Raw genomic sequence first — 25,950 nt, forward strand, 5'->3', positions numbered from 1 at the left:
AAACCCCTAGCTTGGACCAATGAGTACAAGTATCTGGGGATATCAATCACATCTGCCCCTAACTACCTGCAGAGCTGTGAGATAGACCTAGCAGCCAAGGCGAAGACCCGACGATCCTTTCTCGGCTCTAGGGCACTGTGGTCGTTCAACCGTTTCGACGTGTGCAGAGCGCTATGGAAAGGAGTCGCAGTGCCAGGCCTCACGTTCGGAAATGCGGTGCTGTGCCTGTCGTCTGGCACAAGACAGGCTCTGGAGACCCGACAGAGGGAGGTCGGCCGCATGGCTCTCGGCACACAGAGAAGCATGCCAAATGAAGCCGTACAGGGCGATGTTCGCTGGTCCTCCTTTGAAGCGCGAGAGGCCGTGGCAAAAATCTCCTACGAGCGTAGATTAAGCGGGATGTCCGATGACCGGTGGGCCCGGCAGATGTACAAGTACATCTACCTACCATCCCATAACACCAAGTGGGCAACTCGAACAAAAATCCTTACCGAACGGTTTGGCGTCGAAACCACCCAGCTCACGACCGCCCCACAAGCTGGCCAAAGGCACAAAGTGAGGGAGCGCGTCAGAGCCGCTGAACTGGAACGATGGAGGACTTCGGCTCAGACAAAGTCGGCGCTGTCAGTATACCGAGCAAACAAACAAGCCATTGAACCAGAACGGTTCTTCGACAATTCCAGGGGAAGCAGTCTCCTCTCGGAGGCCCGTGGGGGTGTCCTTCGAACTCGCTCCCTGCAGGCCAAATACACACCGAGCACGTCGACGACCTGCCACCGCTGCAGCGCGGCCGAGGAAACCATTAAGCACGTTGTGCTCGAATGCACTGGCCTGCAGCCCGGGCTTCCGCGCGAGCAGACGAACCCCAGTTGCCCCAATGCCTTGGCGACGGCGCTGGGATTCCACGAACAGGGTGCGCCCCCTAACTGTAAAGAGGTGGAATTAACGAAGCGACGGCTGGAGCACTGGTGGCGCACCAGAAATCCGCCAGCTCCTCCCAAAAGTGCAGACAAATAGAACTTTTTCCTTTTAACGCTCAGATCCGGGCTGTATATGCTCGTTGATCGCCCGTTACAAAGGGCAAGGCCACAGTTATCATTATCATCACCATCATCGCGACGTAACAAGCAGCTTGCTGTGCGAGCGTCTGCATTCCGGCGAACAATATCGGCATTGAAATTGAACGATTTGCAGCGGCTGAAACTTTGGTAGAAGACGACGGCTCCGCTTCATCCAGCACATGACGTCACGGACACCATAGCACGACGGCGGTCGCCGGCGTTGGGCGGGGTTTAAAGCCGGCGACTTCTAGGGCTTGTTTTGCAATTAAATATTCTTTTACAGTCCACTTTTCATGTATGTAGAGGCATAATAGACCCTCTGCTTCTATTTATCGCTGAAAACCACAAATTGTTGGGTTACCCTGCCATGACCCCTTTGAGGTACTAAGTCAATAGTCCTTGTTTCGGGGCGTAGCCAATGCAGGTGTCGAGGATACGACACCCCCGCAGAAACCAAGCATTTACGGGTTTATGGTACATTACTTAGTCTACTTTTGTGGATCTCCGAACACAGATAACAGATGGTGTAAAAGACCCTCCAGCCTACTAAGACTCCGAAGAGGAAGCTTAGTGTGATGCATCAGCCTGTACAGACTGCTTCTGGTAAACCGAAAAACGAATACTATGCGTGTGTATGTACAACCGTAATCTTCGCGTTCCCCTCCTATCCTTCATTACCCTTTCCGCCTTCCCAGACAGCAGAGTACCCAAGAAAGTACAGCTTGGTTAACCTGCTTGCATTTCTCTTATCACATTTCCATCTTTGTCCAGTATGAACCAATGCCATTTTGTCTATTTCATGAAACTTGATCTAAGAACTGAAAACTGGGATCGTTGGTAGATTCGTGACGGCTGTGAACACAATGCATTCACTTCAGTATGCGATAATAAAACGCCGTCGTCATCGCAGTAGGCTAGAGCGTGGATGTGCAACATGTGAGAGGAGGGAAATACACAGAACTAATGAACCGTAAGTATAGAAACTCCAATATAACAGCCGAAGCTGTGGTATGTTAATCGAGACTGTCATAGCCGTCGCGGTTGTTCGGTGGCTATGACCTTAGGCTGCTAAACATAAAAGTCGAATGCTTGAAACTAGGCCGCGGCTTCTGCTTTTCCGATTAATGCAATGCGGGAACGGTAATGTGTTCATATGTAAGTTCTCCACAACAAAGTGGTCGAAATCATTCGTGAGCTCCCCACTACGGAGCCTTTCATAGTTTCATGCTATTGTGTGATGTTCCGGCAGTTCAATCTCACCAATGTTAGACTAAGGTTTTCGTCTAAGGTACCTATCATTTTTGGTGCTCTTTGCATATGTGGGAAGTTAATTGCAGTGAGAATTGCATGGTATTCTTCCCTGATGACTAGCAATTATTTTTAACTGGGTATAAATGAGGAAGTCGTATACATTCTCGTGAAAAAGATAAGTAAAGCACACAACTCCACTGCAACTTATTGCGACTGAACAATGACGTGGTTCAAACATTGTAATTTGTTGATTGACATTCCGAAAAGACGTCGCACGGTCAGCTGACGAAGTTGTGAAAATAATTATTCAAAATGAAAAGGCATTCTTGCTTCTCTTTTAATGTCCATACAACGAATATGCGAATTTCCCAAGAGATAATTTCGGCCTCAAAAGTTCTCTGAAAACAAATTTATTGGTAGGGCTGTTTAAGCAGGTTATTCTCGAGCGTTTAGGCATCGCCATTGTCAGCCTTAAAGAAATAATTGGAAAGGGGATTATGGGAAAGCGGCGCATTATTAAAATATCATAATTATCCGTATCAAATAGCTGTTTCGTTTTCGGCACGTGATTCATGCAGATTATATTTTCTGCCCAATGGATTCTTAGCAAACCTTTTATCTTCTTTCATTTTACGTTGCCTACGGTATTAATAATAATAATAATAATAATAATAATAATAATAATAATAATAATAATAATAATAATAATTATAATTTCTGATGGTGTTCATTATCTCCTGAAGCGCTAAAGGCCACCCTGTAGTTGGGCCTCTTGGCGCAGCACAATACGCTTGCGGTGAGAAAAAAAAAAGAAATGATAGAATATTTGTGGGAAAACACGAAATGACGCAGCTAGAAGAATATGGTTTCACGGCTTACGCTTCCCAGCAATACAAGCGGTCCCAGCGCTTTTCCTTTCCATATGGCGGTCGCATTCCAGAAAGCCCGATCTTGCTCTCTTCACTCGAACTAGGGTGCCTCGATGCGAGCGCCCTCCTAGGGTGAGGACAACCGCGTCGTCTGCTAGCGCAACCGCCATTTTCTTGCATCCGCCGGTCGCGGGGAGCGCCTCGATAGCTGTGGCTCCTGCTTGCAGTAGGCGCTTGCATTCTACTTTAGCTTCGATATTCATTCCTTTGCCAGAGTAGATGATAAGCGAGAGTGAACATTCAGTGACGCGTCCGCTAGTTCGAGAGGATTAGCGAAGGTATAGAGATTAATATTCTTTCTGTTATAATAACAGTTGACAACGGCGGGCAACTGCTCGTCTTCGTAGTTGCACCGTCGCCGCGAGCTTTCTGTCGTTGCGCTCACATATGGACATAGCGGAAAGTAAGAGAAATATGCTAAAGTAGATAGCTGCTGTGTATATAAGTACGAATTTGCCCGGCATCCTTACTACCATTGTCACTATTACGCGCCGCCTACACGATTACATGGTGGCAAACTGTGTCATGCACTAGGTAATCAAAACAAAGACACGCGATGGAGTACAATCATTTAATACCGTTACGCAAAATATATTATGGACAAGATGATTATGAACTGTGTGCTTAATTCCGTCGAGGGTTTTTTTTTCTCATGCGTATGTGCATATAGGATACAAAAGGCCTTGCTGTTAAGGTAGACTAACACCAGCACAAGTTTGCTTCCGTGACCTCCGGCATGTGTGGATGTTTCTGACGTAAATGGATGCGTAGCCCCAGTCTTGTGTAGGGGCTACCAGCATCTTGCCCTATTTCTTCCTTATGTTTCTGCGCAAGTACTCAGGCATGGCCGGTCTACCTTCGCAAGGTATTCTGTCAGAGAGCGTAGTGGCGACTTCATTGTGTGTACATTGTTTGTACACCACGCAATAACGCCCATGAAGTGCTCCTCATAGTTCTTCAGAGTGCGGATCACTTCCCTGCTCGGATAAATCAAGTTTCGTCCATCACTCACATATTCCTTAAGAACTGTTAAAGAAGCATATTCATTGCTGGCTGCACCAAGGAGGGCATCCTTGCACTGGGAACAGGATACGGACTTCAAAACGCTTTTCAGGATGTAGCCTCCAAGATAGTACAAAATGCAGCATTCCGTTGCCGTCAGCTCCTCAATGAACAAAATCTCGGAGTCGTCTATTCTTCATACAAATTTTCTGAGTGTTGCTTCTTCGCTTGAGAAAGGAGTCGACGAGGTAGTCTCGATCATCAAGCTCATAGCTTGTTGTCCGCGGTGTATGTAGAAATGTAGCATTGGCTTCAGCTTGTATGTAGCATTTGGCTTCAGCTTCTTCCATCCATCTGCCCGCTTTTGTTCAAAACAGCATTCTTCAAAGTGAACCTGTACGGAAAATTGACGTTGTTAATATACGTGATTTGTTCTTCGAGCTAGAATAACTGTCACAATAGCATAATAATTTTCCTGCACGACATACCGTATAAAATACCTTTATAAACACACTTGCGAAACACAAGCATAGCGCTTCACATGTTTGAGCTCTCAGATTCACTCCCTCACAAAGCTGTGTAGGCGCAAAGATAGGTAGTGAACAATTTCGTTAAAATAAGCGCGATGCGCCTCCAGATAGCTACAGCCTTCGTGGTTCAGAAGATTGATCGTATTTTCCAAACCTGTGCATTAGTTCATTATATCAAGTGAAAAAAAAAAGGAGCTGTAAACGCACCAAGGTTCCATATGTTGGTTCCCGCGTAAGAGGCCTACGTTGCCACCAATCTGAACATCATAAAATGCAAGTCTGCGTCTTAGAAAGAGTGGTGCAGACACCGCTGGCATATGGATTTCACACTGCTATGAATCAGGTACTCACATTGCATATACAGGTATGGTTCGTCGGCTGCCACTGTCCCGCTTGATTTAGCGGTCCATAGGAGACACGTCTTGTTGGTCTGTGGGAAAGGAAAACATTCTGGCAGCCATTTTTATAGGCGCTGTTACTGCATTGTGGAACGCAGCACACAAGGCATTCTGCGCAAAGACGGCGTGAAGAGTGGGTGCTTTCCGTGTCGAGCGGGAGAGTCGGCGCGAAGCGGAAAGCAAGAAAAAATGGCGTCGGAGCTCCCGAGAACCGGTTGTGGCGAGCAACTGCTCCGTCAAAGAGTGGCCCACCCTAAGCGGGGGGCGCGGCGGGCATCAAGGCACCCTAACGCGAACGATGCCGCGGCGCCGTCTATAGGAGGTGTAGGCCAATGTAACCTCGGTGGACCGGTTTTTGCCGCTCCCGTTTATAGCGTTGGTTTGAAGGTACGGCCACAGATGGCGCTGCGGTAAAACGCGGTTCTTTGAACGTTTAAAAATTGCGACGTGCCAAAGAATTTCTCCCTGTCGATAGCGGTTGCTCTGGAAGCCCAGACCAGTGCACTGCTACCAACTATTTTTCTCATTGTGATTCAACGCTCCGATTCCTAACATTTAAATGGGTGCATCGCCCTGCGAATAACTTAAAAAACGCGGCCGCTGTTCTGGCCCGTAGCGTTAAATATATAATTTATGTATTACATGGTCACGCCTACGCGCAATCTCAGACACGGCCGCAATGCGTGTTTCTTATTTCATAATCGCTACGTTCGTTACGAAGGAAATTAATAATTTGGCTGATTTTTTCCCGCCCCCACTGGACGATTGTACATAACTTACTGCTGATGGGTCCGCGTAATCTCCGCATACACATGGCAAAAGACGAAAAAAAAAAATTATATTACATAATGAAGTACATGAAGCCAGATTTTCTTAGACATCGCGGTACCGAAATCTCGCATCATGACCATGACGATCAAGTCCGAAGCTCATCAGCAGACGGGCCAAACTACTATTTGCTTCGTCATTCCTTTTCTAGAATATTTCTCACCGACTTCCTTACGACGCGTGCGTGCACGACATCTCTGCGCGCGCTTGTTCGTTCTTAGCCAACATATCCGGGGGCCGAAATTACTGTTAAGTATACCGCATTAGCTTGCGGAGCACGGGTCGTCACTTGAATGATAATGTGTCCCATTCTGCTCCTTCTCTCTTTGCAAGTCCTTCTTAAGGTCGTAAAAAGTGACTCGTCATTGTTTTATGCCTTCCATTATTTTTCTCCGCTCTTGTTTCCTCTTCCGTGTCCTTGAGAATTTGTACTCCTTTACAGCAGGCTTGGGTAGCGCAGCCTCGTGGCTGATGTTTGTATTATGTTTTCCTCTTTTTTTTTTCTTTTTGTGATATCATTATGTTGGGCAGTTGGGAACAAAATAGACTCATTCTGTCTTAATAGCGGACGAGAAAAAAAAAAAAAAAGAGCGAGCAGCTAACGCAATTACTCGCATTTCAAAGTGAGGATTTTTGCATTAACCTTTTATGCGGTGTGTGATCCCGTGTCCTAGTGTCAGTCTTATTTTGTGCAGTAAAGTCTAGCGTATATTGGTGTTTTCATAATATCATTCCACACCCGCCGCGGTGGTCTAGTGGTTATGGTGCATCACTGCTCACCCGAAGGTTGCGGGTTGGTATCCCTGGTCTCGGCGGCCGCATTTCTGTAGAGGCGAAGTGCTATCTATTGGCCGCGAGATCGACCTATAGGTGGCAGCACCGTCGCCGCGTTAGTGTGAAGAGGGGGTCGGCGGCGCGTATACAAATGTACACAGCGGCGCTTTGTTGTGAGCGGTTTGAGCCTATTGTCGGCGAATAAAATCCGTTGACTGCAGCTTACTGGTAATATACACGCTCTTCCTTGTTGAATCGATGCACGAAGATCATCCAATGTTACTGTTACTAGTGAGAGAAGCGCAATCTGCCGATGAAAGGGATGTCGCCCTGGTTGACAGTCTGCGCTTACGCATTGACGTTTTTGGTTGTTTTCTCTGTACGTGTTTAGCTTGTGTTCTGTGTACTAGGCACTGCTGTAGCACGACTGAAATAAAGTGTTTACTTCTTGTTCATTTGTATACCAGCCAATATTCCTGCGCAATGAGTTCAATAGCGCTGTTCACGCAAATACGCATACGCAGGTAAGAGTTTAGCACAGATCTTTCATCGATTGATTACATGCACGACAGGGATGCAAGAAACGTCCGGTTATTTTATGGAATAAGTGTATTTTTTTAAAGTAATAATGTCCGCTGCCTTCCATCAATCTATAACAACTCCACACAAACGCTCAAGATAATGTAAAAAAAGGATGAGGTTTGGCGTGAAATTATACGACATAAATGTAAGGGCCGCCGTCGGGATTAATTTTAGCATCTGGGTTCTTCAAAGCGTACCTAAATCTAAGCACACGGGTGGTTCTACATAAATTTCGCCCCAAGTTAAAATTGCGCGCGGCAACTCCGTTTTATCACTTCCGTGTCATTCCACTGTATGTTTTTTTTAGGGGACAGTGTGAGTACCGAAGTGTCAGACTTCACTTAATAGAAGTATTTCGCTGTAGCGGACCACGACCGTAGAATAAAAGGACATCTTAAGTACAACTACAGCTCATCATGAACTACATTGCCGCAGTTATACAACTAACAACAACGCGGAAGTGCTTGAGCGTCGTTTTTGTTTACCACCGAGTCGCTAAAACGCTGCATTCGCACACTATTTAATGCTTCTCATGTTTGGGACTATGCCAAGCGCACTTTAGGATGTGCTTGAACCAGAAAGCGGCACCAACACTGAAATTATTCTGGTGAACGAAGGGTACGACACCAATACACAGCCTTCTCGAAAGTCGCACTCACTGATCTTATTACAATGCGCATGCAGCCGAGCAAGCCCATTTGCTTCTGTACACCATGTTAGGTATGCGTACGAGCAGTTAAACTCGTGCTAACATAACAGAACAAACCGCCCTTTGCGAACGTGCATGACGTACGCGCACATGCAAACCCGACGTGGCTAGCAGACGACGCAGGGAGCAATCCACACTAGGCGCGCTTCAGCCAGTAGCCGCCAGGCGGCGACTCCGCTCGATCTCGCGGCCAATAGAGTTCCGTGTACTTAGATTTAGGCGCACGTTAAATAACTCCAGTTGGTTGAAACTTTCAAAGCCTTCCACGATGGTGTTCCTCAATCATAGCGTGGTTTTGGGATGTAAAACCCCAACAATTATTATTGTTATTATTATCATTATTATCATTATTATCATTATTATCATTATTATACTGCTGAATCATTATCACTGCCATCACTTCACTGCCGACGAAATCGTTCTGATCTCTTATTTCTTTACAAGCTAGTCCACGGTATCATATCCTGCCCTGTACTTCTCAATTGTGTTAATTTTCGAATTCCGCGTAAGTTAACCAGAGAGAACAGACCGTTTCATGTACCCGCCTGCTTCTTCGAACACTCTACCGTTCACAGAATACAAAGTCTATAATATTAATTTTCTTGATCTTGACGTTTTTCATAGTCCACAATCACTGTTTTTATCCGAGCTTTGCACTGTTTTGACATAGTATGGCACAATGTAGTCTTCCCTTCTCCGTCTTTCCGCATAGTTGTATATATGGAATCTAATTTTTTATTCCACTTCAATATTTCTCATGTTGTCTTATTTTACTCCTCCCCTTTTGTGTTCATTTCTCTTTGTCTACGTGTTTTTGCTCTTTTTATTTCTGAAGACTGTCTGTATTGTATTGTTTATTTTTATTGTTTTTTTTTTTGCGTGCGCCTGCACAAAGACCTCACGCTTGTTCCTGGGCACGTTAAATAAATGATTGATTATTATTATTATTATTATTATTATTATTATTATTATTATTATTATATTATTATTATTATATTTTATTATTATTATTATTATTACTACTACTACTACTACTACTACTACTATTCCTGACTTCGTGTCATTTGTATGTCCAAATACCGGCTTGACAGATGCGAAGATACAGAAATCGAGGGCTAACGGTGGAACAGTAACAGTTCTTTCTTTTCCCGACCATGGTGGACACGTAGTTCGCTAAATGTGTGGCAGCAAGTCAACCTTCGCTATAGACATCACTGTTGCGACAGCGTGGTACAAACATAGCAGTTTATGCCTATCCCTTACTTGTAGATCTGCGAGTAACGGAAGGCCGTGCCGTTGTTAAGCCAGGGTTCGAAGTCGGCGAACGTGTGCGCACGTGGAAGTCCGCACCACTCGCGGAAGGAGTTGTAACCCGGTACTCCGTGCTCCCTGGCCCGCTGAAGGTTGATGGCAATGAGGTCCTTGCCGAATGGTTCCTCGGGATTTTGAAACAGGTGGTTCGTTACCTGAAACAAGCAGATATTAGAAAATTAACCAATTAAATATGAGTGACGGTACAGTGAGTTTCACGTGAATCGACTGGATTATGATCAACTGTAATGCTGGAACAAGTTCACGAGGAACAATAGAAAAAAAGAAGTTGTATATGTAAAATTTGTTTCATAACGATCTCCTTTAAGGTAACATCTTTAAGATACGCTCGTTGCAACACCTAAATTTAACATATCTGGTTCCCGAGTGGCTAACATTATAAAATTCGTAAGGCCAACTAAAACGAACAATCTGTCATTCCGCTTCACTTACCGTTGTTCATTCGTTTTTTTTTTTTTTTCATTAACACGGTGAGCACGGAATAGTGATTACTGCAACTTTAAATGCGGGAAACACGCTGATGTGAACTTGCCTAGACTTATGGGAGAAATAACTTCAGGCTCACGCTCATGGGGTCTATAGTTTCCGCCTTGACTGCTTTTAACATTAAAATTGGTATTTTCGTGCTGAACGCATGTGTGCCAACCTCGTGTATGTATTCAACATAGCTAAGAGTGATTGTTCTGCATTCCACAAAAGCAACAATGTCATCGAACTGCACTGTAGCCGCGTCCTTGGTTGCGGACGCCTGTGTGCGATGACACGGCGCATGAAATGCCCAAAAAGCACTTCGACTGTCAACATAAGGTGATTAGGTATTTTACCACAAAAGAAATCGTAGATAAACCGACCAATATATTGAACTACGAGCACGTGTAATGAAATCCATTGGCGCTTTAGGCTTAACGAATCAGATTATATACGTGAAGTATTGCGTGCTACAGTATCCTGTACTTATAATTCAGAGGCAGCCTCTTTAAAGGGCAGCTTCATGCTGTATGTCCTTGTGGTCTATAAGCACGCAGCACATGCCTGTAGTAACTTTAGAGGATAAAGACCGATGGCATAACCACTGGGATTAGAAGAATGCGCATGGCGCGAATTCAGAACAGAAAAAGAGTAATCCTTCGAGGAATATGTTTTTACTTTATTCCCTTTCATCCATCTTACACATTAATAGTGAGTCAACTTAACATCATTGCTTGCGCACAATGTACATTATCGTTTTACTGCAACGATATTCTAATTGTCTATCGAAAGAGACGAACGCAGCAGCCACTGCGGAGTTACAGAAGCCATACCTCTTGCGTAACGAATGGATCGTAAGTTTGGGCTGGCGTGTTTATGAGGCCTCCGGCCAATTCGTCGAGCTTGCCAGGCTGGTACACAATGAAAGGCTGCCGCAGTAGGTTCCGCAGGAAATCCTCGCCTGCAGGGAAATAAACCATCGTATTAGCCCTTAGTGGCGATATCCCAGTAGGATTATGGCGCCGTGTTAAGGAGAAGAAAGGCAAAAAGCAAACCCTACGAAGGCGTATGCAACTTTTCATATTTGCTAAAGCCAGAGTCATTCAATGCTCGTTATGGTCACGAAACTTCGCCCTCATGCTATGAGGCAGCTCCATACGCTGCCCAAAGCTGCCGCAACGCGGCGCCACTGTGCCACAGAGGACATCGTTCGCGTGCCGAAATGCTCGCGCGGTGCGACACGATGACATTGGTGCTTTCTGTGCATCTGCTGCGTCCCAGGCCCGTAGCCAGGGGGAGGGGGGCATCCTAGGGGACCGCAACCCCCCCCCCCTCCGATAATTTGGTGAAGTACGTGTTTTTACCAAAAATAAATGATGAAAATAGGTGCTTTTCTCAAATAGCCAAGGTTTTCAGCAAGTGCCCCCCCCCCGGCCGAAAAAAATTCCTGGCTACGGGCCTGCTGCGTTTTTTTGTGAGACGGCTGAAGTGGGGAGTGGGACGACGATTGTGAACACGTTATGCGTGCCAGCGGGCGGTTCCGTATATAAGAGAACAACCAAAAGGCGCGTTTGGTTTACCGAGTAACAAGGAGCAGCGCGAGATGTGAAAGGGGGCTTTACCGCTGCTAGACAATTGGATTCCAATTTCGAATCGATGTGCACGCGTATGTGCACGAAACACATTGATGCCTCAGACATCGTCGCTGCCTGCGATTCCGATCTCAATGGCCTTAATCTTGTTCAGAAGTAGCAGAGCGTCGGCGAAAAATTTGTAGCTGGCGAAGCACCTCAGTTTCACTTTCTTGGTCATTAGACGAAGGCTATCTCCAGAAACAGTCCTTGCAGTAATGATTTATGTTTTCTTGAAATACCTCTCACATTTTAATAGAAAATTGAACAGCCATGCTGGGCGAACAATTTTTTCCCCGAGCAATCAATAAATTCTTACCGGTGAATGCGGATGCAACAGCACAGATGTCTGCCTCTTTTTTACAAGGGGCACCACTGGATCATTGTTGTGAGCGCACAGCATTTAATTTTAAGCAAATATTAGAAAGTAGAACCTATTAAAACGTCTAGACTAACGGCGCTCATCAGGCCACCGCGGCAGAATTTCGCTCGGTGTGAAAAGAAAAAAATTAAAAAAAAATTCGGCAGATCCCACGTACCGTGGGAGTCGATGTTATGCGAAGCATGCGGTGGGTAGGTGACTGTGGCGTAACTTTTTTTACTGAGCGACACGTTACAAAATGACACTAAAGATTTGTATATATTTTATACGCTCACATAAATGTGTTGAAGAGCTGCCTATGTGTTATATAAGCAGTTGTTTACGGTTGGGTAACGCTGCTAATGACAACGTGGGTATTACCAACACCAGAAGCGGTAAGCTGATATGTAGTGCTTATACGTGTCCCGAGAACGCACGCTCGTTTCACGAACCCGTGTGCATGTGTGCAAGAAGTTCTTGACAGTTCTTGAACAAGGGCATCATTGATTAGTGAGCACCAGCAGCTGGTCATGACTTGTTATAGGATCCGGTCGTGACCGTGGTGAAGAGGGGTCCATATGTATTGAAGTATGTGGTATAGTAGAGCTGTTGGAATTCGTGGATGCCTCGGTCATTTCGGCGACAAATTGTCTGTCGACAGAGCCGGCGACATGTCGGATCCTGAAGCAACCTTTCACGTTGGTGAGGCATATGCTGTCGAGGCTGGTAGGCCTGGATAGTGCTACGTAGACCAACATCGGTGGATGGTGTTTGTCCTATTCGCAGACTACCTGGGCGTATGTGGCCTACGTAGCCTAGTCTACAAATGGCTGTCAGTCAATCTGACATCATCCTCGGTCAGCATGAGGCCATCGCCCAGCCTCTTAAGAAATGAAGAGGACACTTCGTCGTTCTGGTGGACGAAGTGCACTTTATGATGCGGTGATGTGGATGTCATATGTAACTTTCGTTAATGTATTCCTCCAGGGTCGAGCAATGCTTCAATACAGCTTGCTGAATGTTTAAACGTAATGCTGAATAAACGCAATGTTTATTAGACTGCTATAAAAGCGGAGCAAACACTGGAAATACAGACGTCAATCTGATGTGACGCCCGTATTTTAACGTTATTTATGTCATGACCCAGCAGTCATATTCGTAAAATCCTCTTACCCTCCCATGCAAATTTTGGTCTACACTAAGTTAAGGAGGCGATCATGAGAGCACCCAGACGTAGGCAGCTAGACAGATAGAAAGATAGATAGATACGTAGATAGAAGCGCTCAAAGTGACATAGGTTCGCTAAGAAATGCTTCGCATTTAAAATGACGGTGTACTTTCATTTGGTTAAAGGTCATAGATGACCAAAAATAGATCTGGAGTCTCCCCGCCGTGCCTCATAATCACATGATGATTATAGCGCTTCAAATCCAGAATTTTTGTGCCTTTTAGATTTTCAACAAGTTAACGACCGGCCTCTATCAGAAGAAAGACTACAGCGCCATCGTCCTGACATAACGTCGCAGAAGAAGGTCTTACAAGCGCTACTTCCTGCGATCTACTGGCCCGTCAGAACGCCTCTGAGTGGAACGCTCTCGTGTGTGTGTGTGTGTGTGTGTGTGTGTGTGTGTGTGGTTGTGATTGTTTTTTTTTTTTCCTTATTATTTATTTGCTCTCTCTCTCTTTCAACTCCCTATTCCCCAACCCCAGTGTGCAGGGTTAGCATACCGGATACAAAATTCTGGTTAACCTCCCTGCCTTCCTCTTCTCTTTCTTTCTCTCGCTCTCTCTCTTGTGTCTTTTAGGCTGAAACCACCGCGAGCTGCACGTTTTGAGCGGCTACTTTTGTCGCCCGGGTGCTCATTTTAAGGACTTACGACGCACTCTGGCACTCATTTACGCTAGTTGTGTGTTAAAAGTAGCTACGTGAAAGTAAAGCGACCGTCGCGGAAGTTTAGAAAGCTAGAACACCGAGGCTGTCCCATACACAACCACAGTGATAGCAGGGTTCGCATGCCCTCTCAGACACAGCTGCGCCGGTCGCTCCATATGAAACTGAGGCGGTAGTTTCGTGACCATAAGTAGCATTGAATGACTTGTGATCATAGTATATACCATAGTCATCACCCGACACCTGGAGTAGCAAGCCAGGCGACAAACCAGGCTAACCTCTCCGGGCATTTCATTAAAGAATATTATCTCTCTCTCTCTGCTAAAGCTCAAAACAACTTAATGACTAAGTTTACAGCTTAGGATTATGTAACCCAGCAACGATTGTTCTTAGCGGGTAGAACGATTTTAACTGAGGCACTGTTACGAAAGCTTACAATATTTTATTTTATGTGGAAAGCCGCTGTCCTGTCAGTGGCAATGTTCGCAATACGTAGAGTCATTATTTGTCACGCTTTCTGTGGCGCAGCAGGCGTTGTCTCCAGCATTTGGGAATAACCATTTATATCTTTTTGCATTCATAGATGAGGCTAGTTTGCTGGAACTATTGTAACATACTCCAATGAGTTTTGGCGGAATATTTGCCATGGAGACAAGATATTCAAACTCTATCAGGATATTCCGACGACTATTATTATGACCACGCCATTTGAACCTCATCTTATATTTGTACTTGGTTTCTAATTTGCTTTCGGGCTTGCAAGTGTACGATTCTGCCTGGTTTATACTCAGAAAGTTCAATGTCGCTGACACTGGGCAGCTCCTATGCAGGAAAAACACTTGATCAAACGCGCTCACGCACACGTACACCCAATACGTGCTCGCAAGCGTAAGTTGTCCATGTACTAGAGATTCTTACGAAAGCGTTGTTTCGAATCCTTAATGGTGAATGAAAATCTTGTAATGGAATCTTAGACCGCACACACATTTGTACAAAACTTGTTTCTGCGTCATTTGACAGTGCTTTGCCCAGTATTCACTGCCTTATTATCACAGTAGCCGTGTTATGTTATTGGTATGGAAATATACAAATATCTTGCAACGTTTTTCCGCTTTAAATTTGTGTCTTAAAAATGACGCGTCACTCTAAACAAATTTTATGAACATTTCGCTCTTGATGTTGTAAAACGTGTTTGTTATGTCTCTGGATATAACGTGTGAGAAATGGCAGAATAAGGTTAATGCAGCAACCCTATTCTCCAACTTTTTCCAGCCATTTTGCTGTGTTGCGGGGATGTAAAATACTGCGTTCATCACTGTGCCACGGAGATAAAATTTCGCAAATTAGAACATAGACTTGGCTATTACTGAACAAGTTAATGAGCCAGCCAATCCTAAGACAGCGACCGTATATTTAACAATCACCAATGGCGTCATGTTGTTGATTCCGGCGATAACGACAACGCTATGAGTGATGGTGCTGGTGTTTCCACAAGGGAAACGGATGTCTGTATATTCCTATACAGGGATATTTTTGAAGAGCAGCCTGTGTAATTCTTACCGATGAACTCGTGGTACTTGTTGTAGCGCCTGACCATGCCCTGGATGAACGTGTGGCCAAACCTGAACGCTGCTGATTGGAAGGAGTTGGAGAGCGCCAAGTTGACATCAGGATCATAGCCGTGCCAGTAACCCTGCAACGTAAATAAAGACTTCAGCTCACTGACCACTGCCTCACAGTCTAGGTGTCAAGTATCCACTTCATTTGGCCTTGTAAAAACATCGTGGAAACTTCGTGAAAATATTTTGAACGTCTTAGTTCTTGATTTTTGGCACATATCTCCTTCGTCGAAATATCGCTGTTAATACGGCATCACTATTGAGCAAGACGCGCTGGCTGTAAAAGAACTTCCTAGAACGCCGTCGTCACTTTTATAGCAAGATAGGTTCATCAAATAATTAGTTGTACCCGTACTGCAAACGCTATAATGCACTCTTGAACGGACGTGAACACCACTGGCTACTTTATGCGACTACGCATGTGTAACTGGCAGCATAACTCAAGGGGTCCGACTTTATCTGAAAACCGCCAATGGTTCTCTTTTGTATTGTTACGTATTATTTGTTTGCCTCCTGGGCACGCGTTTTCCACATGTCAGCTTGAGTGATTTTTTTTATTGATATGAATTAACTTAAGAAGGGCTAAGAAGACGCCTCTCATTCGCCAGTTTTCATAGTGTTGGCGGCTGTGCGGAGATTCCAGAGCTTACACAGTTTATACCATCTTGTAAGATCAGATAAGTGTCTTAAACAAAAACGACATGAGAGACAGAAGTAAGGTTCGAAATAAAAAAAAAACTGCGATCTTGGTTGGTTCACGTGGAATAGCAGAAGGCTAATTTTAAATTGCGTCCTGCAATGTCCTGGAAGATAGAGTTAAGAGTAAACATGCGCAGCTAGCTCGGGAAATTTTACTCACGTCACCCAAAATATTCCAGGTCTGTATTCGCGAACTGTCCATTAGGAATTTCCCTTCTACGATTAATCGCTGCCTCAGCGGCCGTGTCTCATTGCCAGTAGATTTGATGAATGAATGCTTTAATGAATGGTGCACCCCGCAAACTATGCCAAGGAGAAAACACTTGTACGTAGCATAAGTTCTGCGAGCACGAGCCTGCGACTGCGACTCGCACACACAAAAAGTTCTGCGACTCGCATACACAAAACGTAGCATCGGTACACTTGCACATGCGTACTTAGGAGTGGTTATCAGTGTATACACTATAGTAACAAGGCCGCTGGACGGAAACACATCCAGCGATTGTGGTAGTAAGTAGCGAACACACGGGTGGTGTCCCAGCTGACGTTAGCCAAATCTACAGAAGTCGGAAAGAAAGAAAAATTGCAGCTCTACATGGTTATGATACTTACACGGTGTTCGATACGCATCTATTTTATAACACTCTTTTTGTGCGCTGTTTACTTGGACAATAAGTTATTACATGGAAATTCTGGGCTACAGGATTGTAATTAAGCGAAAATAATCTAGGCGCCAGTGGGAGCGCGCTTGAAGTTTAACCGGGCTTTCATTCCTTGAAATGGCTCCTGACTTTCCAAACACTTCAGTGCTAACACCCGAAGTACAAACTCGCCTCACCTCGTTCATACACCAGCACATAGCACCTTACCTGCTTTTGTAGAGTCAGGTTGTATCGAACCATATTTTCTTCGCCGACCACCATGGGTAGAAATTCGTTGTAGGTAATAAACTGGACAGCGGCGGCCATGATGTGCCGCGTCTCGTGGTAGAGTCGGTCGTCGTCCCAGTGCGGGTTCAACCGCGCCAACTCATCGGCCATGCGGTTGTGGTCTCGTACGTAGAATGTGTGCAGCACCGTCAGGTGGATCTGTTCGTTGACTCGTTCGTCGCCTGCACGTCAGGAAACAAAGTAGCACGCCTTAGCACATCGCAGAGTGAGATGTTACAGCTTCATCTGCGACCAGAAGCTCATATTTGTGCGCCTCACACCTCAAGAAGACGCTGCATCATAGCCCTTTCCCTACGGTGAAAAAAGAAGAAAATTGTACCAAGTTTACCGTCTCCATCTTGTGATGCACTGCCAGGTATGACGTGGACCGAAACAAACGAGAGACAACACAGGGTAATGCGGAGTTGCGCATGACCTTACATTGTCTCTCTTTTTTTTTTCGGTCCCTGCCATACTTGGCCGCACATCACAAAGTGAAGATGTACGAACTAGCCCCTGTTGCAGCCTTGTTAGCAAATTTAGCTCAAATTCCTTTTCGTTCAATTTGTAGACTTTTCTTTCTGAATAAAACGGTACCATTCTTTCAATCTAATGGAATTCCTTTATTTCACTAATTACATAAAAAAAGATAGCTCGAAGATGGCCTCACCGCATGGCAATACAATGAAAGATGGCAATAATATGAAAGCAGAGACACCAGTGGCACAACACGAATAAGTGTCGTCATCTAGCGTCAAGAAAGAAAACTATGACGAGTATAGTCGTCATTGGTTCCATGCGGGACCAATCTTTGTTGATGACGAGTGTTGTCGTCATCGGTCATTTTGGTATAAAATGTCATGGCGGGTATACTCGTCAACGGCAGGGAAATAGATAAAGCAAGTTGTGGCTTTAGGTTACATTTTACGAAGCGAAGACAGGCAGTTAAGATTAGCCGCGTAACTAATTTTAGATAAAAGGCAAATCTGTGAATAGATGTTAGGTTGTCATTGCAGATGTTGAGTGTTTGGATCCCACCTACCGCCATCAAGTGTTTTTTTTTGTTGTTGTTGTTGTTGTTGTCTGCGATCACTTTCCTCGCTTACTTCTACACTTCAATCAAAAGTACTAATAACGTTCTGTATAGTTTCGTTGGCTTCATCATGATTGGCGTCATGTTGGTTGTGGCAAAGAAAACTAGGGCTCCACGGTTCCTTTTCTGCTCACTGCTTCGGTTTGTACTTCATCATCAATTACTTCGTCCTTAACTGCGTCTCACGCGCTACAATCCGACAGCTGCGCTTTTCAGAACATTATCATTAGCTTTTGGTACCAGCATAACCTTGAGATGGCTGATATTGGGAGCCAGCACAGCGGCGCAGTGATGTCGTTATCCACTAGCAAATGGAGCTCTCAATAAATCACGGATGATATTTCGGGCTTGTGTTTTTCCGAAATGCATTAATTCGTTATGATTACTGCATATGTGCGACCGAGAGAAACCGGAAAACCACGTTAGTCGCTGCTTACAATTATGCTCCAATAGTCCTGGGACGTCTGAGAGAAGTAAAGGGGCAGATGGGATTTTGAATAAAAGAGTGCTGCCCGTGTAACTCGTATAGCAATAACATTTTGTTCATATTTCGATGACGCCAGCATTCTCTTTCGTGTACAATGGTTTACTTATACTTAAAGAGTATAATAACGCCCAATCTAACCTAATTAGTACAAGCCAGACAAATCACGCTTGTATTGTGGACTTGGCTCTGGATAATATGTTTCTTGAATATATCAAGCGATACTTACAGCAGCCATTGCATTTAAGATGAGGGCTTGTTCATGCAGCATTGGCTATAGGAAAGTGCTGAGGAAACCGTTGCCTTACCAGCCAGGAAGCAGAAAAGATGCCGGGGTCGGGCGATGCAATCTCGTTCTGGGTTCTCGGACTCCGGAGGCAGCATTGGCTTCAATCCCAGCTCACGGAAGCGATCCCAGACCCTCAGTTGTCCTAAAGAGTAGACATCAATGATCAGTGTTCTTAGCCACATAAATAACACCGCAGAAATGAGAATAAGATGCTGTTCCTTGAATGTTGTATTTTAAATTTCACCAATACATGCAAAAAACAAAACAAAAAAAAACACTGTGAGCATCCTTCACAAATGGAAAGGTCTACGACTTTCGACGCAATAAGTTGGAATTTCGATGCAGTTGTAGTCAACTAAACATTTCGTTTACAAATGTTTTTGCAGACCCAAACACTAGTTCTAAAGAGCTAGGTGACGAGCTGCTATTGTAATCGTAAAAAAAAACAAGAAAACAAAATTGTATCCATTTTATTCACTCGTATTGTATAGCACCTCAAGGTAAAACAAAAAAGAAATTTGTTTGCAGGCTATTTGCAAAGCAAGGCAAAGCACATGAGCGCCTAGAGCAGTCGTCTTTAGCACGAAGAGCATACTTTTTGCCCTCAGTGTTGGGCAAAACGTCATGACCATATTCTCTTAGAAGTTGCCACTCAAGGTTCTAATCAAGTTGCCGAAGTAATCTCAGCAATTTTGCTGAAGTGAATTGCGAACACATTTTATTTTATTGGAGGCGTGTATGTAACTATCAAGCCAAGGTTTACTTTTCTTTTTGTCAAGGTCATTTAAGAATATTCCAGGTCATTAAAGCATTTATGTAGCCGCAATCCGCCCATTTTCACTTATCTTATTTCTAAAACAAGTTTGTAACTGGAAAGTGCGACATAACACTGCGTTGCTAGAAGAACTATTAATGAAACAAGCAGCTCATCTGAGCGCCCGGTGCAAGTTCATTCACTGCACAACACTAGACATGAACGGAGTCCGAAACAACACCAGCGCGTATCACAGCGTCTCAACATAGTTCACGTGTTTAGTTGCCACCAGGTGTGCTTGCGACGACGATGTATTTAAGTGTCGTCTTTTTTTTATTATTGACATGATGTAAGGAGATGTTGGCGCACAAATAAGGCGCCGACTACTCCTTAGCTCTTGGAGTACATAGGGTCCATAAACATGAATTACATAGGGTCCAAATTTCTAATCACAATTAACCCACAGTACATACAATATACAACTTAGCGTAACAGTCAGGACATAACATAACAGTCAAAACAACATATTCAACAGTCACATATATGTCTACATATGGTGATGGTAAAAAAAAAATTAAGAGCAACCGTTGCATAACATAACCAAGACAAAAATAGTCAACAAGCACATAAATATACACTCTGCCATTAAAACAAAACAAAGATTAAATGCGCTAGTAATGGCCAAGAATGCCGCTGTTTTCAAGAAAAATTTTCAATGCATTTAAAGCACACTTCTGTAGACCTCTTGTTGGCCACGGGCCCAAAAGTTTCCTTAAACTTAGTCGGCGTCTTGGTGCGTCGTGCTGTGGGCATTCTAGAAGGAGGTGATATATGTCTTCATCTACGAATCCACAATCACATTCAGGAGTTTCAGCGCGGCCAATTCTGTGTAAAAAATGCTTGGTGTAGGCAGTGCCTAACCTTAATCGGTAAATAAGGGTTTCCACATTTCTGCCTAAAGATAACGGAATTTAAAATTCGATAAGTGGATATATTTGATATAAATCACAGCTTTTATAATTTTCGTCGAACGACGTATTTCTGCACATATTGAAATATTTTGTCTTTAAAATGCTTCGCAATTCATTTTTCAATATTGGAATAGAAACGATATCATTTTTGCGGTGTGCTTGTCGTGCTGCTTCATCAGCTGCTGTGTTGCCAGGAATGTTGCAATGTCCCGGTATCCATTGGAACATTATTTCATGATGCTCTTGATTTGCCTTGGTGAGCTCTTTAAGTGTCTCGTAAATCAGACTATTATTCATTGTTTTTGCTTTTGTGCTACAGAGTGATGTTAGTGCCGCCTGCGAATCACTGAAAATTACCCATTTCTGATCATCCCTTGCAGAACTGATAAATTTTACAGCACTTAGAATAGCGAATAGTTCAGCTGTTGTAGACGATGTCACGCGAGATAATTTAAATGAATCTTATACCTTAAGGTGCGGTACAATAAATGCTGAAGTTGAAGATGTTGGTACACTGAAGCCATCTGTACAGACATACATCTAGACGGGATATCGCATATATATATATATATATATATATATATATATATATATATATATATATATATATATATATATATATATATATATATATATATATATATATATATATATATATATATATATATATGTATATATATGTATAAGTGGTAGTTGTTGGCCGGCTCGAATGAACATGTCACTTTTTCTGATTATGTCATCCACCGACACTTCGACCTTTGGTAGCGTAAGGAGCCATGAAGGATGATCAACGTCTGAGTTAAAAAATTAATTCCTCGGCAATATACTGGCTTTTTCCTTAATTTCTTTATGAACACAGCTTCTATTCCTTTGTAATATCTCCAGACCCAATAGGTGGTTTTTATGTTGCGTCTGAAGACGAAAAAAATGCCGACATGTTTCTATACTTCTCATGACTGTAAAGGCAGATTGGCGAGTCTCTGCTATTACAAGAGAACTGGAAGTCGCAAGTGGAACTCCGAGACATATGCGTAATCCCCTAGCTAAAAGTCTTTGAAGTCTCTGTTCTGACGTGGGTGAAAGGCCGTGTAAGATTGCCGCAGAGTACGCAATTCTTTGTCTTATTAAAGCATTGTGAACAGTTAGTAGGGACGACACTGATCCACCCCACGACGTGCCAGCAATTCTGCGAAGTATATTCACTATTGCATTAACATAGCTTTCGAGTTTTTTTATGTGTGGTGTCCAGGATAGCTGCCGATGAAGTACTAGTCCAAGAAATCGATGCTGTGTCCCAATCAATAAAGGTCGTGCTTCCAGACTAAGATTGAAATTCTTTAACTTCCTACGGCTGAAGTTCAACACAGCTGTCTTCGCATGTGACAGAGCCATTCCTCTCTCTATTAAAAAGTTGTTGATGGTATTTATGCCCTCTTGTAGTGTCGTCAGAATTAATCGAACATTAGTTCCAGATGTCCAAATGCACACATCATCTGCATATAGCGAGAATCGTAACTGAGATGGCAGTCGTCTTGCTAAATCAGCCTTGATGCAGTTGAATAGAAAAGGGCTAAGCACACTTCCCTGTGGCACTCCCTGCTTGACATCGTGTTCTGCACTGTTTCCTTCACCCGTTAGGACGAATATTTTGCGACCTGATAAAAATTCAGAAATCCATCGCAAGGACCTGCCGGACATTCCGAATTTATGTTGTTCTGGTTTCTAATAAACCATTTATGAGTTTTCGCTGGTGTTGCTTTGGTCTCCTCTTCGCCCGTGTCTAGTGATGCGCAGCGAATAATGAATCAGTACCAACTCGCCCAACTGTCAGTTCTTTTGCCCGTTGGAAATCATGACGAAGAACGGAAATACTTGTACTTTGCAACCCGCGCTGCAGCTCAGATTTATATGCTCTTTTACTATTATGGAAATGTTTGTAATGAGTGGAAAATGTGAGACACCCAACGATGCCGCTCAGGGCGGCACTGCGACGTCACAATCGCGCGCGCCTCCTCTCCACTGAAACGTTGCGCTGGTCCTCACTCCTTGACCAATCGTCTTGGTTGCCACACACGTCGCCCTTTTTTCAAGTCGTTTTCAGTGATAACCCACAGCACTGAGCACTTTTGAATGATCCGCGCGTCGCTATTGCAGTAAACGGTCCGTTGGATAGTACAGTACTTACAGCAGACCGCTTTAATGTTCAGTGAACGCTTACCTCGATGGAAAGACCTTAGCTTCTTGGCAAGAGCATCGGTTGATCCATAGATGAAGTTGGCATCAATAGCGTGCGTTAAAATGTTGATGTGAGATCGTGGACCTTTGAAAAAAAAAAAGAGACGGTATGATTAAACATCAATAACACGAAACTCCGTTGTCCCCACGTATTGATGGCTCTGAAAACACAAAGATAAAATCGTCTGCGGGAATAAACTGTCTGCGGCTCCCTGAGTACTCCTCTGTAGCAAGTACGGCGACAAGGGTCATGCATTGCACTAAGCGCTCCACGTAAATCCTGTAGAAAACCGATACCGGCACCCTCTGATGCAAGTACGAACGCAATAGGCAAACGGTAACATCTGAAAGCTATAGGAAAAAATGGGCTAATGAAACGTACGTAGACGTCGCTATTTTGCTGTAATGCCTCTTCGGTATCAAAAAGGCTTGTTTGCGGTGAATGCTCATAAATCACACAATTTGGCACCGAGATGAAGAACTCTTGAACACGGGGTATCGCTGGTGTCAACGTTTCGACAAGCGGTCTTGTTTTCTTGAAGGCTGCAACAGCCTTCAAGAAAACACCCGTGTTCAAGGATTTTTCATCTCTTCTAGCTGCCATCTTCCCCTGAACTTCTGCCTTTGGCACCGGTTACTTGTTGCCATGTGACATACTGATGCATGCAACACGTGCGAGGTGTCGCACGCAACAGCCAAAAGTTACGGAAGTTGGAAGTCTTCGAAACAGCTTCACCTTCTGTTGCACACATTCGTTTCCTTCTCCTCTGATATCCTGGGACATTCGGTGAGATTATGCATCGTCTTTTTCCTCGTGGCAGAATGATATCAGTGTTGTTGAGTAATAGTGACATCTGAACTTGCTCAACTTTATAAATACTGGTTAAACCCCAACTAAACAATGTGGGTAAATCGCAGCTAATGATTTATAGGATGCGTACTCCAATACACCCAGAAACAATCTCTTCCAAATCGCGTTCACATCATCTACTGTTAGCTTATACTTGCTGGTCAAGAGACTTAGTGAGTAAGGAGGGGACAGGCGGCGATATTTACGCTGCAATACTCCACTGAGCACCGTCTGAACAGTTCAGGTTAGATATTCAAACAGAAAATTAGAATAACTCAAAGTCATATATCGCGCGCACACGAGCGCTGGTATCGATGCAAGTATAGTAGTGAACACACCTAGAGCACAACCGGGACGTTGACCAGCCAGGGACCGCTTGAATTCGATGCAGTCTCTGCCATATTGGCTGTAGAAGGGGTCGTCCCGAGGCACCTCGATGGTCATACACAGCGGATGCTGGTACTTCTTCGGAACACTGCAGCACTCGAAGTCCAGGTCTCTCTCATCTGTAGAAGCAGCGGACAGGTTAGACCCAGTTTTGTTAGTAATGGTTTCCTAGAATGAACAAGATGCCCTAATAAGCGGTATGGGTTTGTATGAAATACGTCGGAGCATAACATGAAGCATATTTGTCCGGAAGGTCAGCTAATGCAGTCATTATGATGCCTGGAGTCAACAGCTGATATTGAGAAAAATGTTGGTTACAAAACGAAAACGCAGAGCAAATTCGATTATCCTGTAGGCTAAAAGTTACGCGGATATCTGAGATTCAGTGCCCGCGTCACTATTTCTTCGTTTCCGCATGATGAATTATGGACAGCCTATCGCTTTCCCATAGTAATAGTACTCTGAATCGTCAAACTCTTTTTCTAAGCACATACTGAGTTTCCTATGCGACATTTTTAAATGTACCTTGCCGGCACATGTAAGAAAAAAAATATTGAGTTACTTTCAAATCTCGTATAGATCCTTCTAAAAAGACTGGACGTGCAAACACGGGCACAAGAAAGAAGTCAAGACAGCGCAAACGCCGACAGCTTGCTTGTGGTGTCTTGGCGTTTGTGGTGTCTTCACTTCCTTCTTGCGTCCGTGTTTGCGCGCCCAGTCTTTTTAGAATGAATACTTACCAATTAGCTCAGCTCTCTGTAATTCTAAGCTTTATTTCTAGTACCCTGGGCCATTTTCCATGTTCTCCTACTTATCTGAACAATACTGCTTCTTGGGTTCTTTAATCGCCATTTGTTTGTTCCGTGCTTGGACTGTGTCGTGGTCTTCTAAGAATCAACTTTGACCTGTTGAAGTTCAACTTTTCTGCGGCTTTCTGCAACCATCTACCGGACACGCTAGGAGGATTTATACCATACTAACCGCAGAATCATGGCCTCAAGTCATATTTTACCAGGAACGCCTCATGGTCCGTTGCTCTACTCCGCGTGACGATCGCCGCCAGAAGCAGCTGTACGCCGATTGGATGAGGGTAGCTAATCAGCATGCAGAATTCTTGTAGTGGGTGAAACTTCGGCAACTTCAACCATGTAAGAGGAAGATTTTTTTTACTGTTTCACCGCAAAATAACTTACTAGTCCTCGGAGGCGGTGTCTTAGATGATAGTCACTGCAAAACCCTAGCCTTAGGTCCAAAATTTTGTTTTCAGCTGAACCTGAAAGAAATAGACATTTTAAGCGTGCCGCATACTATCACTAGACTAGTCGCTGAAGAATAGCGCTCGCACTGCGTTTCAGACTGCGTTGCTAGTATCAAGGGATCTAATATGCACCTGAACAGTCCTGATACTATCCGGCCTTTGGCTAATTATTGTGCGGATAAGAAAATTAGGCCAATAACTTCAGATAAGGAAGGGTATTCCGCAATTATGCCGGTAAGTATGTTCTCAGAAAAAGCGTTGACTGCCGTAAAGAAGAGTTTTAAGACGGTGAAACTTAAACAATCGGTAGTTAGGCAACGTGTTGTGGACCTTTGGTTAAGACATAATCTTGAGAGGATAGCTTGTGATGTCAAGAAGGCTAAATCGCATACTTTAGAATTGTTATTTTTTTTTCAGTGAAAACTCACAAGAACGAGATTCCTTTTCGAGCAATAGTTTCAGAGATGACACCTGGAAATTCGCTGTATCTAATTACTAGCAAAACTGCTTAGCCTCCCTAATTTTTTCAGACCATTTTCGTATGCGTAATTTTCAAGCGCTTCTTCAAACGAGTGCCCCAAGAAACAGAAGGAAAACGAGATCCTAAAGCAGATGGTACGAGACCGCTCGTCTCG

At 44.0% G+C, this 25,950-nt stretch overlaps 1 protein-coding gene across 1 annotated transcript in view; it reads right to left on the minus strand.

Annotated features, from left to right (window-relative positions):
* The window catches only part of LOC119383339 (peroxidase), a 119,588-nt gene that overhangs the window by 8,526 nt on the left and 85,112 nt on the right, over positions 1–25,950 (minus strand). The window contains exons 7-13 of the mRNA XM_037651417.2: positions 24,009–24,176; positions 22,804–22,905; positions 18,880–19,002; positions 16,935–17,176; positions 15,308–15,440; positions 10,698–10,825; positions 9,328–9,530 (exon numbers count right to left, since the gene is read on the minus strand). Of these exons, the coding sequence (XP_037507345.1) occupies positions 9,328–9,530; positions 10,698–10,825; positions 15,308–15,440; positions 16,935–17,176; positions 18,880–19,002; positions 22,804–22,905; positions 24,009–24,176 (1,099 nt within the window). The remainder of the gene's footprint in view (positions 1–9,327; positions 9,531–10,697; positions 10,826–15,307; positions 15,441–16,934; positions 17,177–18,879; positions 19,003–22,803; positions 22,906–24,008; positions 24,177–25,950) is intronic.

This window comes from Rhipicephalus sanguineus, chromosome 2, assembly GCF_013339695.2.
Source record: "Rhipicephalus sanguineus isolate Rsan-2018 chromosome 2, BIME_Rsan_1.4, whole genome shotgun sequence".
NCBI lineage: Eukaryota > Metazoa > Arthropoda > Arachnida > Ixodida > Ixodidae > Rhipicephalus > Rhipicephalus sanguineus.